The sequence below is a fragment of the Rhipicephalus sanguineus genome, chromosome 8, assembly GCF_013339695.2.
Source record: "Rhipicephalus sanguineus isolate Rsan-2018 chromosome 8, BIME_Rsan_1.4, whole genome shotgun sequence".
Lineage (NCBI taxonomy): Eukaryota > Metazoa > Arthropoda > Arachnida > Ixodida > Ixodidae > Rhipicephalus > Rhipicephalus sanguineus.
The window spans coordinates 53181267-53200667 of record NC_051183.1 but is presented as its reverse complement, the minus strand read 5'-3'; the positions used below and the strand labels follow the sequence as shown (position 1 = coordinate 53200667).

Here is a 19401-nt window from a genome sequence, read left to right as displayed (position 1 = left end):
CACCCACAGTGGTCATTCGGCGGCTGCGGCCTTGCGCTGCTAAGGACACGGGTTCAATTTCAGGTCGCGACAACCATATTTCTGTGAGAGCAAAATGCAAGAACGCATCTGTACGCAGATTGAAGTGCACGTTATAAACCTCAGGTAGTCGAAATTATCCAAGAGTCTCCACAGTGACATGCCTTATATCAGATCGTGTTACGGGCACGTTACACACAGATTCCATAAACGAAAAATGTCTGGTAAAAATTATGACATCAGTACGTCATCAAGATACCGAATAACTAAGCCTAATCATAACAAGAATCACACTTCACAAAGAATGCGAATATTAGCATAAAAGTGCGAAAAGATTAAACTTGACTGTATTTTTCGAAAGGAAGCCCATCCGGAACAGTTATGTTCAAGTTTCTTGACACACACGAAAAAATAATGAATTTTGGACAAAAGTCTTTCCGACATTTGAAAACGTTTAGAAATACTAGCGTTAAATACATTTACAGCGTCGCGAACACCACTACACAAAATATACTGAGCCGCGTAGCTGTTGCGCTGTTGTTTCACGAACAATATTATACGTCTGCCTTGTTCTGAATTCGACGGAGAAAGTTGCAGGTAAGTTTGATCTTATAGGTTTTTCACACATGAGCTAAGTTTAAATTTTCAGAAGGGAGCGTTTTTACTCGAAGTAAACTAAGAGCTTTCTCAATTTTGAAAATATATCTTAATTTCTTATCGCCGATGGAAGCACATGCATAAAATTTAAATTTCTAGTGATAGTTCAGGCAGTGTCCATAAACTAAAAGAATTAGGTAGGTCGAAGAACGCTGCCCGGCATGAGATTTACTAACGTTGATTCATTTCAGTCCATTACAGCCAGTTTTGAGCAAACATATTACCTCGTAAACGCAACATACGAAACTAACGATGTATGGGGCGAAAATTTTCGTTGCGTAAGGATGAAAGCAAGAGTAATTGACAAATCTAAAGAAGTTGTGAATGTTGACAGCTTTTACAACAACAAGCAGCGTACTAGAATGTGAGTATCTCAAGTTTGTATGCGGAAAGTAATGCAAACTGTTCTTGAGACAGAAAGAAGTATAAAGCTATAAAGTCGACTGTAGTGATCACAAATGCACTAAAGGATTTCCTATGGTTTGGTTGCAACAGAACTTCGACTTCTGCTTTCGCTTTGTTGGGATGAACAAATACAAACAGGAAGTAGATTCACGATATCTGTAAACTACATATAAGTTAATCAATATAATTACATGTATAATAAAAACACCAGCTCCCGCTAAAGGGTACCATGAGGCGATGGGAAGCAGCGTTTCGGCATGTAGAGCCCGCGTTTCAGAGGGGGAGGGGAGAGAGGCAAAGGGGAGAGGGGAAGTGGAAAGGGTGAGGGAAAAGGGGAGGGGAAATGGGAAGAGGAGAGGGGAGGGGAGAGGGGACTGGAGAGGGAGAGGTGTGTGGAGAGGGCTTGCGCATGCGCAGTAGGAGTGCTCACGCCGCACACCACCACCGGATTGAACTCCGCTATAAGATGCTTCACATCTAATATTGCTGGGGTTGCATGTCCCAAAACCACCATATGATTATCAAGGACGTCGTAGTGGAGGGCACGAGCAGTTTTGACAACCTGGAGTTCTTTCGCATGCATCTAAATCTAAGTTCACGGGCCTCTAGCGTTTTCGCCTTCATAGAAAATGTTGCCGCCGCTCGCGGGCTTCAATCCCGTGACCTTCGGGTCAGCAGTTGAAGACCTTAATCACTAGACAACCACGGCTGGTAGAGCACGATATGATGGCTGACTTCTTTACGATCACTGTGCATTGCTATGCGAGTTTTTTCATATGCCGTCCACCTCGATGCGCTCACACGGTGCGCTCACACGCTCACGATGCGCTCACGATATACGACCACACACCCGGGGTTTGATCCCAGGTGTGTGGTCGCATATAGATGGAGGGGAAACGCTAGAGGCCCCTGTGCTGCGCGATGTCAGCGAGTTAAAGAGGGCCAGATCGTCGGAATTTCTGGATCCCTCTTCTACGGCGTGCCTCATAATCACCATGACGTGGTTTTGACATGTAAAACCCCATATATTATTATTTTGTCGTACGCTTACGAAATACACTTTGTATAATAGAGCGTTACTGTGGGCTAGTCGTCCACACAGGTGAACCTTACAGGCTTGAATTTCGCTACACCACAGCGTAATGTCTCTGGATGCCGATGCGCGTACCAGACGAAGATGCGCACTGTTACTCGTGTATGTGAGCATTGTTTAAAATAAAATGTGGACTTATTAGGCCTATTAGCAGCAATTTCATGACAGCGTAACGCAGAAACACACCTTCACAAAATTTGAGGCCCATGTTGAAGAATACATAGATAAAGATGATCACGAATGGCTTGTACCAGCGTAGTTATGAATGTTAGCCATATATACCGGCTGTCCCTGCTAACTCGGACCAAGATGAAAAAAAAAGAACCATGCGCACGAGAAAAGTTATACTTGCTTTATATTAGTGGCACTAGTGTGTACATACAAGCTGTTTTTCTCGATCGACGTATGTAACTGCGCGGTAGTAAACACGGACGTGTTTACTACCGTCGTCCGTGTTTACTACCGCGCAGTTACATACGTCGATCATGAATCACCAACTCGCCCAATCGTCCACCCTGTTTTTCTCCATTGCTCAGCACTAATTGATTAAATAACTTTATCAGCTAGTATTTGTATTCTTGCTTGAATTGAAAAAAAAAATATTTATGTTAAGGTGCAGGTCACCTGAAATAACCCCAGAATTAAACATTTATTTTGTGCTGAATTCTGCCTCTGTTTTTTTTTCCGAGAAAGAACAAAAGTGCGCAAAACACGCCAAATATGAAATAGACGCGCGCTCGCGCGCCGCTACTCGAGCGCTCCCCAGCGTTCCTTGGTTAACACGCGGCTGCCTTCGATCATCGTCGTATTGTACAGAGCCTCACGATTTTTAGATGCGAAGCAGCTTATCTTCGGGGCTATCTCACTCCCTCCCTCCGCCGTGCGGCGTCCACACCCACACTGCGCATGCGCATCTTCCCCCCCTCCTCTCCTACGTTCCCCGACTCTCGCGCACCTCATTCTCTCCTGCGCAACGCCGCAATGAACGCCAGCGCATGCGCGACCTCTGTCCTCTCCTACGCCCTCCCCCCTTCTCGCGCGCCTGTCGACCGCCTTCCCCGCTCGCCCTGTCAGAATTAACCGCCTGGCTAGAGGGAAGACACGACGCGCGTAGCGTTCCTCATCGCGTTCCACGACGCTTTGAATGGATGGATGCAGCTTACGACGTGGGACTTCGCCCCAGCATAAGAACCTGGCGAGCCAGCTCCTAATAAAATTACGCCATCTCCCCGTTGTTTCGTATCCACACATGGTTCCCTTTAGCGGGAGATGGTGTAATTTTTTTAATAGACGCGTACATCAGCGGCGTGTTTTGTTGCGCGTCCATAAAACAGGGTCAAGCCCTGTACATTGAGGGAACGCCGCCGTGCATCAACTAAAGAACGCGTGGCGCGCGAGCACGCGTTTATTTATTATTTTGCATGTTGTGCGCGCTTTTGTTTTTTCACGGAAACAACAGCCAGACGGATTCCAGCGCAAAATCAATGCTGGATGCTGGGGTTATTTGAAGCGACCTACAACTTAAAGTTAAGATTTTACCGATTCGAGCAAACATAAAAAAATAATGCCATATCCACGAAGTGAATGATGATTGAGAAGCTGGCTCGGAGAAAATTGGGAAAGCCCGTGAACCTTCCGTACAAGTCCTCTACCATCATATGAAGACATGACACACGTTGTTATATATACATATGTGCACAATGTTTTATTAATTTACAATTTTGATGAACTATATACCAAGTTTACAATTTTATACACATTGATGAAGTATATATACAAGAAATATCTAAGAGCGTCTGATTCTCCATTGTCGACACTTGCAGAGGCAACAGTCCTAATATTCTTTCAATTTGAAAGCTGCCCTCAAAACACGCACGATAATGTGGCCCTAAAGATAGCCGTCCGACGCTCGCCTGGCTGTCGAACGCGTTCCCCGCTCGCCCTGTGGGAATTAACGGCCAGGCTAGAGGGAAGACACGACGCGCGTAGCGTTCGTCTTCGCGTTCCACGACGCTCTGAATGGATGGATGCAGGTTACGGCGCGGGACGACGCCCCAGGTTAAGAACCTGGCAAGCCAGCTCCTAAAAGTTGGTGAAGTGAATTCAGTAATCATTGTTTAGTAATGCAAAAAATACAGGTTTTATGTACACATGACCCCCACCATATAAAGCAAGTAGAACTTTGCTCGAGGGCATGTTTTTGAAAAAATCTTGGTCAGAGTTAGCAGGGACACCCGGTGTGTATATATATATACTTATTTTTTATTTTTTTATTTACAAATACTGCAGGTCCTGTTCGGGCCCAAGCAGGAGTGGGTAACAAATGACAGTGACAAAATCAGAACAAAAAACATAATGAATATATATATATATATATATATATATATATATATATATATATATATATATATATATATATATATATATATATATATATATATATATATATATATATATGTATATATATATATATATATATATATATATATATATATATATATATATCTTGATAGCTCTCGAAACAATTCTTTAAACCCTGGTGTTGAAGGTGGTTGGAGCCTCACCTACGTAGCAAAATGTTCCCTGGGTCTCTATGAATACTGATAGTGCACAAGTACTAAAATAGACATATGCAAAACCAATAATGTACTGAGATATAGAGAGCCTATGCGGAGGAGCGTGGGAGGTCTTTCTGGTTATGCTAACCGAAAAATACACATTAACACCATCGTCGTCTTCAAGCTCATTAATTTACCTATGCATACTATCTATCTATCTATCTATCTATCTATCTATCTATCTATCTATCTATCTATCTATCTATCTATCTATCTATCTATCTATCTATCTATCTATCTATCTATCTATCTGTCTATCTATCTATCTATCTATCTATCTATCTATCTATCTATCTATCTATCTATCTATCTATCTATCTATCTATCTATCTATCTATCTATCTATCTACGTTTGGGTGCTCTCTCATGATCGCCTCCTTAACGTGGTGTAGACGAAAATTGGCATGAGAGGGCAAGAGGATTTGGCGAATATGACTGTCGGGTCATGACATGAATAACGTGAAAATCCCGTCGCGTACGTCGTCAAACCTTTTCCTCCAGACATGGGTGGCACATGCCCGTTTACCACGGGCCGCGGTGTACGAGTATGCGCCACAGGTGATTGACAGTATATATCTACCCAGCAACGGCGAGAACAGACATCGGTAACTTAAATTCGAGAGCATTAAGAGAAACCGACATCGGCAGCGAATGGAAAGATTGAAAATTAGGATCCCAGCAGGCATCGACCCCAAGAATTCTGCGTGTCAGTCAGGTATTCTATTACAGAGCCGTGCCAAGTCTATAAATTGGTTTGGAAAAAGAGCCTATGCAGGCTTAATGTCAGTGCAACGTCACTTGTGGTTGTGTTGCTGGCTATCTAATTTTACAAGAACGCAATAAACACTACATATTAGAGCACTGCACGGGCCGTGATTCTCGGCCCGGGCTCGGCCCGGGACCGGGACTCGTTCAAGTTTACCCACCCGAGCCCGGCCCGCCGTCTAGAAATGAGACCCGGGCCCGGCCCGAACCCGAGAAGAAATTTCACCTACCCGGCCCGGCCCGGCCCGACCACAGATCGGGCCCGACAGGGGCCCGAGCCAATAATCTATAGGTGGTGCTGCCCGAACACAGAATCGACCGCAAGGCGTTTTAAGTGGCATATATCTACGCATGCTTGGCGCATGCTTCGCTAGCAAGTATACTTTAAGTACGGTAGTTTCTTGTAAAAAGGGGCTGGCTCACCGTGGAAACAGTTGAGCGGACATACTGGGTACGATGAACGTTTGTTCGGCAGTGGATATATTGTACCTATCTTTCTGCAAATACAATCGGGATCATCAACAGCGTTTTGTAGCAGATATTGTAGCAAAAGAAGTGATTTGCAGCATGAGTCCGGCTTCAATAGGGAGCGCAATCAAAAACGAATGGGACAGAAAACGGAACGCTCTCTCCGTTTTGTTTTAGGGGCGAAGCTCCTTAAGGCGGTACCCGTTCGTCCCTCGTAGTCGTAGTCGTAGTAGTCGTAGTGCGTAACCAGTCTTACGCTTTGACCTCCAAGGTGGTGCCGGTGGGAGATTTTTCCTGTGCGTTGTTGAACAATAAAAAATTCGCAACGTGCGCGTTAACTAAAAGCCGAATTCTTCTGTCTCTCATTCCCCATTAGCAGCCATTGGCATGTTCCAGTAGGAAACGTTAGTAGAAGTAGAAGTGTAAGTGTTAGCTAAAAGCCGACTTCTTCTGTCTCTCATTCCCATTAGCAGCCATTGTTTACCTCCAAGGTAGCGCCTGGTGAGATTTCTCCTGTGCGTGATTAAACAATAAAAATTTTGTTCAAAACGCCGTTGATTGATGAAACAAACTAACGAAAGACGCCAGATGTTTTCTAAAAGCAAAACGAAAGAACGCCAGGTGTTTCTAAGGCAAAACGAAAAGACGCCAGCTGCTTAACGAAAGACGCCAGATGTTTTCTAAAGCAATGGTTTTCTAAAGAATGAAAATTCACAGCGTGCACGTAAAATTAAAGTGAGCTGCAAGTCGTCATAACTCATCGAACCTTTAGTATAAACGCGCCCGATCTCACGTCGGTGATGATGTACTGGGCAGAATTCACGGAAGATTCACAGTTTACCGATGAACCTCCGCAGCTTCGCCCACTCATCATCATTCACTCCGTGGATATGCTGTGATTTTTTATTGCGCTCTGTATTTAAATTTAAATGGACACGAAAGTGAAACACTCAATCGGCTTAAATGGATTAACTGTACTCTGAAAAATCTAATGCTGTTAATTTCACCAATAGAGATGGATTAATAAAGGAGAAAATCAAGGTGAAAGTTTCATTTTTAAGTATCGCGCCAAAATCTCCACGCGTGATAACACGGATATCACAGCGCATTTTTCGTATTTTCGTGATTTTGACTTTTCGAAATTTTCTGAAGCTTTGCACGTTAAGTCTATGGCCCCCTCGGAAGACAATGCACTTCATGTCTACCGATTAGGAACTGTGTATCAGTGGCGTAGCCAGGGGGGGGGGGCACACCGGGCCCGTGCCCCCCCCCCCCCCCCCGAAATTTTTTTTTTGCTATTGCATACTGAGCCCAAAATGACACTTGACCACATCTGCCTGCCCGGCCCACACTACAAATCAAGGAGGTGCCTCCCCCCCCCCCCAAGAAAAAAAATTTCTGCCTACGCCCCTGCTGTGTATGACCTATAGCAGACGCCGTCAAAATCTACATGGCGTTTCGGCGTTTGGTGCGGGAATTTCAAGGTGGCGTCACCAGCCGTAATTTCCTTTGTTACTTTGTTACCTCTTTAAGGCATGCTGCAATGACAAAGTGAACCCTTCTGGATGTGTATCTTCATCATAGTAGCACCTTGCCACATGGAGAGAAATTGAGGAAAAAATCCAAATTTATTACATTTGTTGTAAATACACCAACCTAGATAAAAATTACAACGAACCGCGCGCACCACGTGTACTTTGGAAATACGTGTAAGAAGCCAAATGGGGAAAAAATAAACTATTTGTCATAGCATTCTTTTCATATATCACACCTCTGCTATCATATAGCTTATAAGTTTTTGTGGCATAGTTTACAGTTTATTTGTTCGCATGTTATTGCACAAAAAAATCGAATTATAGAGAGATTCCGCTATAAGCACACCACTCGCCGTTGCATCACATGTCCTGCCGCGCTAAAGTTTCTTGCACTGCTAGCGCTAGCCGCAGGGGCGCATATCTGCCTTGCGAAATGTGAAGGCGTCGGCAATCGTAGTTCTTAACTTCAACCACTGGAGATAATTTAGGATGTCTTTTTGGACCTCTGCAGAGTGAAAATAGCTGTCCAGCTGATCTTTTCATTTCTATCATTCCCGAACGTTGTGGCACTCTTCAATATAATCTATCAATACCTCTGAGGGCTTCTCGCAGTTTTAAGCAGTGTTTGTTACGGACGGCTTTCACGGGGCTCTTTTTTTCCATATTTTAGTGGTGTATGCCTTCCTAACAATGTTGTACCGGTAGAAGGTGGCCTACGCTGGTAGGACTACACTGCTAGGACTGGCAATAGGTGGACGAAGGGATTGCGATCTATTTTCGGGGTTCATTCCAGTTTCGTAATAAAGGCGCGAATAAGCTTCTAGACGCTTACTCATAGGATGCATATGATTCGAGGTAAGGGGACATCACCCGGCGTGCAATTCGTTATTCTTATTTCAAGCCAAAAATTTCGACAAGCGAATATACTTTGCCTTTAAAAATGAATATACATGTTTAATGGACGTATATATGCTATTCCTGCACATTCCAACGCTGTTGTGGCAGTATGAGAGATAGAGAGAGAGAGAGAGAAATGTTTTAATGAAAAGCTGGAGATGTTTGCCTGGCTATTCGCCTGACATGCTACTCCAGACAGTAAGATTGTAGCTTTCGCACTATATAGTGCAGGGCTCTCAAACAAGTGGCCCACGGACCTCTCGATAACGGCCTGCGGCCCGCACATGACTGTGTTCGTCCCATTTTTTTCTTTTTTCTTCATAAGTGCTTTCTTGTGCTACACAGGCATGACAGATCAAAAGCAGATTTTTTTTTTTTTCGTGAGGCACCGCCGGCAGCTACCATGTGTTGATACATAGCCGTGAAACAAAACTCTATATTACAGAATTGGCGTCAAGATTTTAGTCATTTTAGAGCTGGTATCGATATGTTGGTGGAATCTTGTGGTCAAGTATACCCTTCAGAAATGACCCCTATATAAAATATTAAAAAGGTCTCTCAAATGGCAACGTTAGCTCACGTCTGGTACAACCTACTCCTCCCATCACCCTTCCACTCCTACGTTCGTCACTGTCTTGGCCCTTGAGGAAGTAAACTTTCGTGAATGCGGCCAGTTAGCTGAGGCGAGTTTGAGACCCCCGATATAGCGGAACAAGACGAAAGCTCAGATGTTAACAATGTGGCCACACAAAGAAGGATGCGTATGTCCATCTCGCGTCCCATGACCTCTGAGAGCCGAGACGGAGCCACGGAAAAGGAATGTCTTTATAGGGATTTCATGCAACGAGTCTCCGCGCTGTCTCTTAGTTTTAGTGGAGGGCTGGAACTTTCAAGAACGTTTCCCCGTCTTGGAGCTCCGTTAACGCACTTGCGATGATAAGTTGTAACTTGTAGGTATAAATTTATTATATTACATTTATTACTGCGATTACAGAATAACATTTGGGATATAAAATAATAATGAATGCAAATAATGTAAACAATAGTGAGATGTTAAAGACATAAGCGCCTGGTCTATTTGCTTTTAGCTCACCCGTTTCAGATAAATCAAGTAGCCCATATGCAAGAAGCAAAAGAAAATCAGTACTTGTCGCTCATAAAACTTCTCCAAAAGCTTGCCCCACATAAAAAAATCGTTTTGTCGAGATAAAATGTGAAATGTATAAGTACGCGCAACGTATGAGGAACACACTTGAAGGGACACTAAGGAAAACAATTGTTCTATTATCAGTAAATTATGCTTAAAATTCCATAATCACCACGCTCGCTGCGACAAGGGTCTTGGTAAGCGGGAAAATGCCTATGAAGAAAATGCGGGTACCGAAGCCACCTTGAAAATCGTGCAACAAACACCATGACGTCATAGATTATGACGACGTCTACTGGGATCTACGTAGTTTCTAATCGGCAAAAATTAAGTATATTGACCTCTGAGAGGGCCATAGACTTAACATACCAAGTTTCAAGAAGGTTCGTTGACCCAATGTCCCCAAAATCCGACAAATACAGTTTGAAGGAAAGTAGATGACTTTTAAGGGCTCGTTTTTCTTTGTCAGACACAACATTAATGAGACAGACAATATTATCAAGGAGAGTTTAGGGGACGTTATTTGTAGTAATTAGAATATAAATGTGACGCAAGTAAAGTGGGCGAAAAGATGACTTGCCGCCGGCAGGGACCGAACCTGCGACCTTCGAATAACGCGTCCGATGCTCTACCACTGAGCTACGGCGGCGGTCATCCTCTCGTCTACTTTATGGGGTATATATGTGCATTTTTACCTAGGAGTGCTAGCGCCTATCGCAGCCATGACGGCGAGTATGGAACACTCTTTTTCTGCCTGTTGGCGTCACGTAGCACGTGGTATTTTTACGATCTGGCAGCTGATGAATAATCCCTCGCATACTACATGAAGGCATCAAGTCTGCCAGAACGAGACCCTCACTATGAATTAAGGAAAGTAGATGACTTTTAAGGGCTCGTTTTTCTTTGTTAGACACAACATTAATGCGAACTAACAGACAAATACAGTTTGAAATGCTGACGTCACGCGCGGAGGTTTCGGCGCGAAATTAAAAAATGGAACTTTGCCCTTGATTTTCTCCTCATGATGGTAAAACTAATTACATTCGAGTTCTCAGTGTACACTTTATCAGTCTTGACCGATTCATTGTATCACTTTTGTGTCCCTTTAAGAACTGAGCAAAGTCCAAGCCCGGCCCGACCCGAGCCCGCCACCTCAAACCCGAGCCCGGCTCTAATCCCGGAGTTTCAGGCCCGAGCCCGGCCCGGGCCCGCCGTGAAAACTACTTTACCCGGCCCGGCCCGGCCCGGCCCACAGGCCGGGCCGGGCCCGAGTTTTCGGGTAGGCCCGAGCCCGTGCAGTGCTCTACTACATATATACTCCTACGATAAAGGCGTCATATCAGATGAATGTTTGCGGTTCCAGTGCTGCCTCCGCTTTTATAGCAGTCTAATAAACATTACATTTGTGTTCCTATGATTTAGAAAGCTACATTGAAGGATTGCTCGACCCCGGAGGAATACATTGACGAAAGTTACGTACGATATTCACATGATTGCACCATGAAGTGCCCTCAGTTTCGATAAAACTGACGTATGTACTCTAACGTGAAGCCTGGCGTTATGTCGCAGCATAAGTTACCCTTTAAGCGCCAGTGTTGACGTGCCTGGTAAGCCCACGATGTGCAAACAGCTACTACACTTACAAAAACACTTCGATCCACCTCGTAACGCCTGGCTCAAAGCCATAAAATACAGCATAGAAGTACTCGTTGTAGAAGTACTCGTCGCATAGAAGTACAGCATAGAAGTACTCGATACCGATTCCCACAACGTGTGGGATCTGCAGAATTTTTTTTCGATCGTAATCTTCCATTCGACAATCGAAACAGGGTTGTGGATAAGCCTCGTAATTCAGAAGAAAGCTCATCCATGTGGCATGCTTGTGCCATCCATGTGGCATGCTGCGTTGTAGCTTCCCCTATATCTACTTGCGTTTGCTAAATGTATTGCTGAGGTTTGTGAACCATACCATCAACATCGCTACCATAACAATTGACAGCCTTGTTCGTTGTCTGAGTAATTCGTACGCTTTAGAAACGTTTTATCCAAATTTCTAATAGGAGCAAAACTGCCCCTTTTTGTGAAGAGAGCGGGAGTGAGCATAGCACAGCAATATTCTATTCTGGTCTGTGTTTTCGCGCCTGTGCTCGATACTGTGCATTGATCATCATTTCTAGGGAACAGTCCAATAAGTTATATTGCGTGTCATTACCGATTGTTTGCGTATGTCCCTCCTGTAGGTTGTATCATATTCTGTCGCGCATGTAAGGAAGGAAGGAAAACGGGAGAGAGGAAAGACAGGGATGTCAACAAGTTTGGCATAACCGGTATGCTACCCTGTACAGGGGGGGAAGGGATTCTCCGATGTCATCCTGATAAGTCATCGAGAATTCAAGCAACCAAGGCATTGCTTTAATTCCCAAGGACAACAGACTTACACGAGCGGCTGCAGACTTTTAATGATGCCGCATACCGCACAAGACTGCCCCTCTGCGCTGTGAAGTTATGTGCGTGCGTGTGTTGCGCATGTGAATTTTCAACATTTAAATAGGGGCGGCTACTTTAGGGGGCTGAGTGTGTCCATGTGAATTAACTGCTTGCTTGAAAATTTTTCAGGTTTCGCCCATGGCGGGATCAGCAATTAGGGCCCCTTCGTATGTTTAACTACACCAGCGTGCTGAACGGAATCAAGTATGAGACAGTTGGTAAGCGTCTGTTCTCAGTGTTCCTGACGTAAGCGAATATGAATTAACATATGAGTATGAATGGTGGCTTAGTTATAGGGATGAATATCGCTATATATTTGAATACAAACACGTACATCGCAAAAGAGGGCGTGTTCTCGCTTGCTACGTATTTTTCTTTTGTGCAAACGTTCAATGAAGAGTAGCTTTTTTATACTACGGACCTCTGAACCATAAACAAGAAGAAAGAAGTATACTTGCGTTCGGGGGCAGCGAATAAATCATTTTCAAGTCGAAGCGTTGATGGTGTATGCAGCAAGTGGAGTTGCAACTTTATTCAAAGCGACAAAAGTGCAGATAAAATGAATAAAATTTACAGCCAATTTACTGCGATGGAATTTCATCAGCGCACAACAGCATGGCGCGAAGCTTAAAAATCCTAAACGTGATAGCGAACAACACACACTAGCGCCTAAAAGTCTCCACCTTACGTAGCTACCATCTCTAGCATTCACATCATTCAGAAGAGGATTTTATTTGGCGTGCTGAACGTTTTTAAATGCGAAGCATTTCTTAGCGAACCTCTGGCACTTTGAGCGTTTCTATCTACGTATCTATCTATCTATCTATCTATCTAGCCGCCTACGTCTGGGTGCTCTCATGATCGCCTCCTTAACTTGATGTAGACCAAACTTGGCATGGGAGGGTAAAAGGATTTGGCGAATATGACTGTCGGGTCATGACATGAATAACGCGAAAATCGTGTCGCGTACGTCGTCAAACCCTTTCCTCCAGACACGTGTGGCTCATACCCGTTTACAACGGGCCGTGATGTACGGGTATGCGCCACAGGTGATTGACAGTTTATATCTACCCAGGAACGGCGAGAACCGAGATTGGTAGCTTAAATGCGAGAGCGTCAAGAAAAACCGACATCGGCAGCATTGACCCGACTAATGGAAAGAATTAAAATTAGGATCCCAGCAGGAATCGAACCCAAGCCTTCTGCGTGGCAATCAGATATTCTACCACAGAGCCACGCCAGGTATATAAAGTGGTTTAGAAAAACAGCCTCTGCCGGCCTAACGTCATTGCGACGTCAATTGTGGTTATGGTTCTGGCTATATAATTTTGTAAAAAAGCAATACACACTACATGATACTCCTACGATGTGTACTCCTACGACACAGGAGTCATATGAGATTAACATCTGTGGTTCCAGTGTTAGCTCCGCTTTTATAGCAGTCTAATAAACACTGCATTTGTATTCCTATGATTTCGCAAGTTATATCGAAGCATTGCTCGACACCGGAGGAATACATTAACGAACGTTACGTATGATATTCACATCATCGCACCGTAAAGTGCACTTAGTCCGCCAGAACGACGCAGTGTCCTCTTCATTTCTTACGAGGCTGGGTGATGGCCTCATGCTGACCGAGGATGGTGCCAGATTGATTGCCGGCCTCTTTGTAGACTAGGCTACGTATGCCACATGCGCCCAGGTTATTCTACGAATACGACAAGCGCCATCCACTGATTTGGTCTACGTAGCACTATTCACGCCTACCAGCCTCGACGGCCTATATGTCACCAACGCGACGGGTGACTTCAGGTTCCGACATTTCGCCGGCTCTATCGACAAACGATTTATCGACGAAATGACCGAGGCATCCATGATTTCCAACAGCTGTAGTATACTTCATACTTCGCTACACATGGACCCCTCATCACCACGATCACGACCGGATCCAATAACAAATCATGACCAGCAGCTGGTGCTCACTGACCACGGTGATGATGACCTTGTTCAAGAACTGTCAAAAACCTCTTCCACACATGCACACGGGTTCGTGAAACTTGCGTGCGTTCTCCATCATAAGAGACAAATATAAGCACTACGTATCAGCTAACCGCTTCTGGTGTTCGTAATACCCACGTTGCCGTTGGCAGCGTTACCCAACTGTAATCAGCTGGTTATATAGCACATATTCAGCTCTTCAACATATATGTGTGCGTATAAAATTCATACAAATCTTTAGCGTCACTGAGTACAAAAAATTACGCCACAGTCAGTTTCTCACCGCATGCTTCGCATAACATCGACTCCCACGGTACGTGGGATCTGCCGAATTTTTTACCCTTCCTACGTGATTCCGGAGTTATAAGGGTAAAAAACGTAATATAGCGCAGATACACCACTTGCTTTTTGGGCACGATGAGAGTTTATAGGATAGCTGTATTGATTTACTATAGGGAGTCTTACATTAAGATATTCTAGTGTTATAAAGATGCGTCTACCTTCTAGCTACAGAAAATATATAGCCCCCCAATTCAAATGAGATGTAACTTCACACCCCGCTCAGTGTTACATAGTAGCATCGCCGGAGAAAGGAAATGCTGAGAAAAGAGAGTATGTCTTCAATTTCGTTTGAATTTTTTAACGGGAAGGATAATGCTAGAACTAGGAATATCGACCAAGGACGCCTTTAACAGATATTAGTAGACAATTATTCATTCTAGGGTTCTTTTTATTGTCTCCAATTTGCGCGAGTAGATATCATAACGCTAAAAACGTTTCTCGCACGGAGCGCCCCGCAGTCACATTGTGATTTAACCGGCAGTCTACTTGTTGTACTTGTATGCAGGTGCAGACACTACAGACTCGATTGATTTATTATAAAAAGTAACCGAAGAATTCAGGACCAGCTTCATTTACAAACTTGTTTGTGCCTTCGTGCGCGAACGTATCAGCTGGTACGCACACTAAGAAGAAAGACGCACACCTATGAAGTTTTATAATATAAACTTAGGAATAAACTTGCTTAAAATGTACTTGTGGGCTAGTTGGTTGATCATTACGGCATATGGCAGCGCACGCCGGGTGAAACGAGGACCAGAACAACAAATGGCCAACACAAGCGGTTGTGTTGTTCATTCGCGTTTGTGTTCGTCGTTTCATCCAGCGTGCGCTGACATATGCCATAAACTTAGGAATGTAATTGAACGACCTCTTCAGAGAAATTCTGTCTGATTGAAACAGCAGTGTACACGATATTGAAGTCTTAGGTGACACGGACAGGAGAAAGACATTTGCTTCATAATTCACAGCACTGTTGACATAATTATTTCAATATTATAAATAATTACTGTCATATTTATTATAATTATAATATTTACTATTTCCTTGGTGACACTGACTCATTTTGTCAATTGCAGATAAATGTATTGAACTTGCTGTAGTATTCACTGATGGAGATACGTGCCATGTCATTTATGTTCCAAGCGTGTCGAACAAAAGGAACAATGAAAGTATAGACGGTAAGCATAAGTAGAACAGGGGATTAGACAAGGGGCCGAAAACTTACGGGGCATCACCCACCTCACTCTGTTGAAAAAAAGCATTATTTATCGCTCGGTCACGCAAGGTGGCTAAGCAAAATGCGCCGGAAACATCATGAGGTGTTATCTAGTTTATCTTTTGATGTTTAAAAGAACACGTAAGCCCTAGGTTTGCGAACGTGGGCTGGCTCTCGTCACAACACTCACTCGTACGGAGCCATATGACCTAGCATTTCGGTCGGCGATCGGATGTGCAGTATCTACTCTGTAGATGGACTTGAGAAGTTCCCCTGAAGCCACCCATAGCGCCTTTGGTCCCACAGGTGCGCTACCTTTAGTAAATCCATCCATCGCAACAAATGCTAGTTTTTGCCAGCGCGTGGGCCAAAGCCATATCAATGAGCCATATCGAGAGAAGCCAGTTCCACAAAGCACGAGACTAAGGAAACTGCTGACATGAGAATTATACAGTGGACGCTCTTGAAACGCAAATCAACGAGGCGAATTGCTGTATTTAACAGACATTGAGCTTACCAAGAGACCAAGTTCAGCGGTAGACAAGGTTCTCTGAAGTGGCAGAAATATTATTTCTAACATCAGATAGTGGTTGCAAGAGAGTCGTAAAAAAAGTTCAAACTTTGGTTCTTGTTTAGTTAGCGCTCACCACTAACGCTTAGGCGCAATAATAGAACTACTTCTTAGGCAGGTACACAACCAAGCAGTGCTCAACATTCTTGCCGCTTCGCCAATAGCAATCTCGTTCTCTGAGGAGCATCCCTCAGTGAGGAAGTGTCCTGCGGCTTCTTTTCTAGAAATGTCCCAGCAAGAGGGATTTCATGAGTGTTGTATTGCTTAACACGCGCGATTTTCGGGAAGCTGTCACACTTTCAAATTTATGGAAAGTTAGTCACTATAGCCTGCCCTCCATTTGTCACTATAGCCTGCCCGCCGTTAGTCGTTATAGCCTGCCCTCCATTTGCAACTAAAATTTTTGTCTCTCAGTACTGACAATAAAGCTGGCTATATATATATATATATATATATATATATATATATATATATATATATATATATATATATATATATGAATCAAAGAACATGACTCGTAAGGGTTCGTTTTTTCTTTGTTAGACACAATATTAATGAGAACTAACAGACAATAACGCCAAGGAATGTATAGGGGGTGTTATCTGTAGTATTTAGAATAGAAATGTGAAGAAAGTAAAGTGGACGAAAAGACAACTTGCCGCCGGCAGGGACCGAACCTGCGACCTTCGAATAACGTGTCCGATGCTCTACCACTGAGCTACAGCGGCGGTCATCCTCCCGTCCACTATATGGGGTATATATGTGCATTTAAACCTTGGAGTGTTAGTCAGCGCCAATCGCAGCCATGGCGGCGAGTGTGGAACACTCTTTTTCTGCCTTTCTGGCGTCACGTAGCACGTGATCTTTTTACGAGCTGGCAGCTGACCAATAATCGCTCGCATACTACCTGAAGGCATCAAGTCTGCCAGAACGAGACCCTTGCTATGAATGAAGCAAAGAAGATGACTCTTAAGGGTTCGTTTTTTCGAACCCATAAGAGTTCGTTTTTTCGTCGATCAGCCGACGATCAGTCGATCAGCTTTGGTTATAATACAACGTTTGCCTATATTCTCGAAGGTGTAAGGGGGTTAGTGATATCCACAGCTCCTTACTAAGCGTTCTCGACGAGCAGTTTCTCTCGGCTCACTTAGTCTTACGCACAACTAATGTAATGTACAGCTTCGAAGACTTCATCGGTCTTGATTTTTCCATCTGTGGCCCCAACATGTGCCATGGACAGCAACATCTCCGTGTGTTTTGCGTTTATTTTGCAGGATCATCATAACGCCTCTTTGATAAAACAGGAGTTTTAAGTCACAGCTTTTAGAAAGAATACAACGCTGTACATTTGGACAGATGTAGTCGATCGATTTTATGGGCACGCCAGCTTGTAGTATATATGTTATTTGCCAATGTATTCACTAGAATTCACTATGAAGGCCAATCGTTTCCAGTGGCGTAGGCAGAAATCTTTTCGGGGGGGGGGGGGTGCACCTCCTTGATCCGACATTGGGCCTGGACAGATAAGTGAGGTCGAGTGTCATTTTGTGCTCTCTATCCCATGGGGAAAAAATTTTCGGGGGAGGGGGCACGGGCACGGTGTGTCCCCCCCCCCCTGGCTACGCCACTGATCGCTTCTACTGACAATGCCAAGATGCATTTCGTCAGGGTCTACTGCAAGTGTGTCTCATTGCACCTTCTGGGTGACCGGCATAATACCAGTAACCAGGCGACTGCGGCAAAGCATAAACAGTTACATTTTCTTCAGTTGTAAGGAAATTGGTATTACGAGAACGAGCGCATTCACATATGCCCCAAGAGCGGCACGTAGGTTGCCTGTTAAAAACACGACGAAAGGAACACATGAAGCCAATCACAAGGCTAGTCGAACAATCAGTTTCTAAACTGCTCCGATGGTGGGTGTCGCTATGTTCTTTTATTGCGATAGCAATTATATGGACAGTCTCGGCTGGATTTTGCCGTCGCCGTCGCCGCCGTCATGCACCGTATATGTGTGTGTATATATCTATATCTATATTATATATATATATATATATATATATATATATATATATATATATATGTATAAGCCCCAAAGAAAAATAATTCAAAAAAATGCTTCCGAAGCGCGGAATCGAACCAGGGACCGCTTCCTCCGCAGCGAGTGGCGCTAGCCACTACGCCACGAAACGCAGATCCTCCACGTAAGTAACGGTGAGCGTTATATACACACCCTTTACCGCTGGACGGACTCAGAGACGGCTGCGCTGATAAGCGTTTCTTCATTACCAGCGAGATGGCGTTAGGAGCGCGACAGGCGCATTTAGAAGTCGTCGGCGAGCTCGCTCGCGTCTTCTTATACTTGCGCAGGGAGAACCTTGCCCTGCCGCTGTCTGCTCGCGCGGTTTTCTTGTGCTGAGGGGAAGAGGGATGTTTCACGCTTTCACCGTGATGTCCGCGCTCATGTTACGGAGCGTACGAAAGCCACTCGAGCTCAAGGGACGCCGCTAAACGAACAAACAGAAGATGAGCGCGAACTATCAAGTGTCACAGCTCGACACTTGAAGTTTCCTTCGCTGCTTTGGCCGCCTTTGCAACAGGAGCACTGTTCAAACTGAGAATATCCATTGGCGAGCCTCACTTCATATAGCATTAGTTTCTTGCTATCGCATTCATTGCTCCGGCCTTGCGGCGAAACTGTGACTTTTTTTATTATGAAATCATTTTCTATTCTGCGTTTCAGCTACAACCATTCACTTGCACATTACCTCTATTTGGTATAGGGATGTTTATGTTCTGTACCCAAAGCTTTATGCGGAAAATAATGTGCCGCGCGTCGCCACTTTGCAGGTTACCAGCTTTGGGTCCATGAGGATCACCGTCAGAAGCGGACCGTTCCCTGCACTTTCATCTTTAATGTGTTTGCACAAAAGGGAAACATATATCAGATATACAATGGAGACCATTGCTTGTATTAGAAAGAAATGAACGACCCCAACGAAAGTTGTGAACTCACCGCAGTTTAGTTCACGTGTATCTTAAATTTTAGAAGCTTTCTTTACGTACATTAAGTGCCCTTTACAGGGTGTGACACCGATGACATATTATCAGTCTTGCCATGCTCTGAGTATCAAATACATTATAAGCCAGAAAAACTTATATAAATAAAAAAGGTAAACAAACA

At 44.1% G+C, this 19401-nt stretch overlaps 1 protein-coding gene across 1 annotated transcript; it reads left to right on the top strand.

Annotated features, from left to right (window-relative positions):
• The first annotated feature begins 944 nt into the window (after window positions 1-944).
• LOC119402738 (uncharacterized) lies at window positions 945-19195 on the top strand. Its single transcript, XM_049418236.1, has 4 exons — window positions 945-1039; window positions 12220-12308; window positions 15507-15608; window positions 19068-19195. Exons 1-4 carry the CDS (start codon window positions 960-962, stop codon window positions 19193-19195), a joined length of 399 nt encoding a protein of 132 aa, XP_049274193.1. The 5' UTR covers window positions 945-959.
• The last annotated feature ends 206 nt before the right edge of the window (window positions 19196-19401 follow it).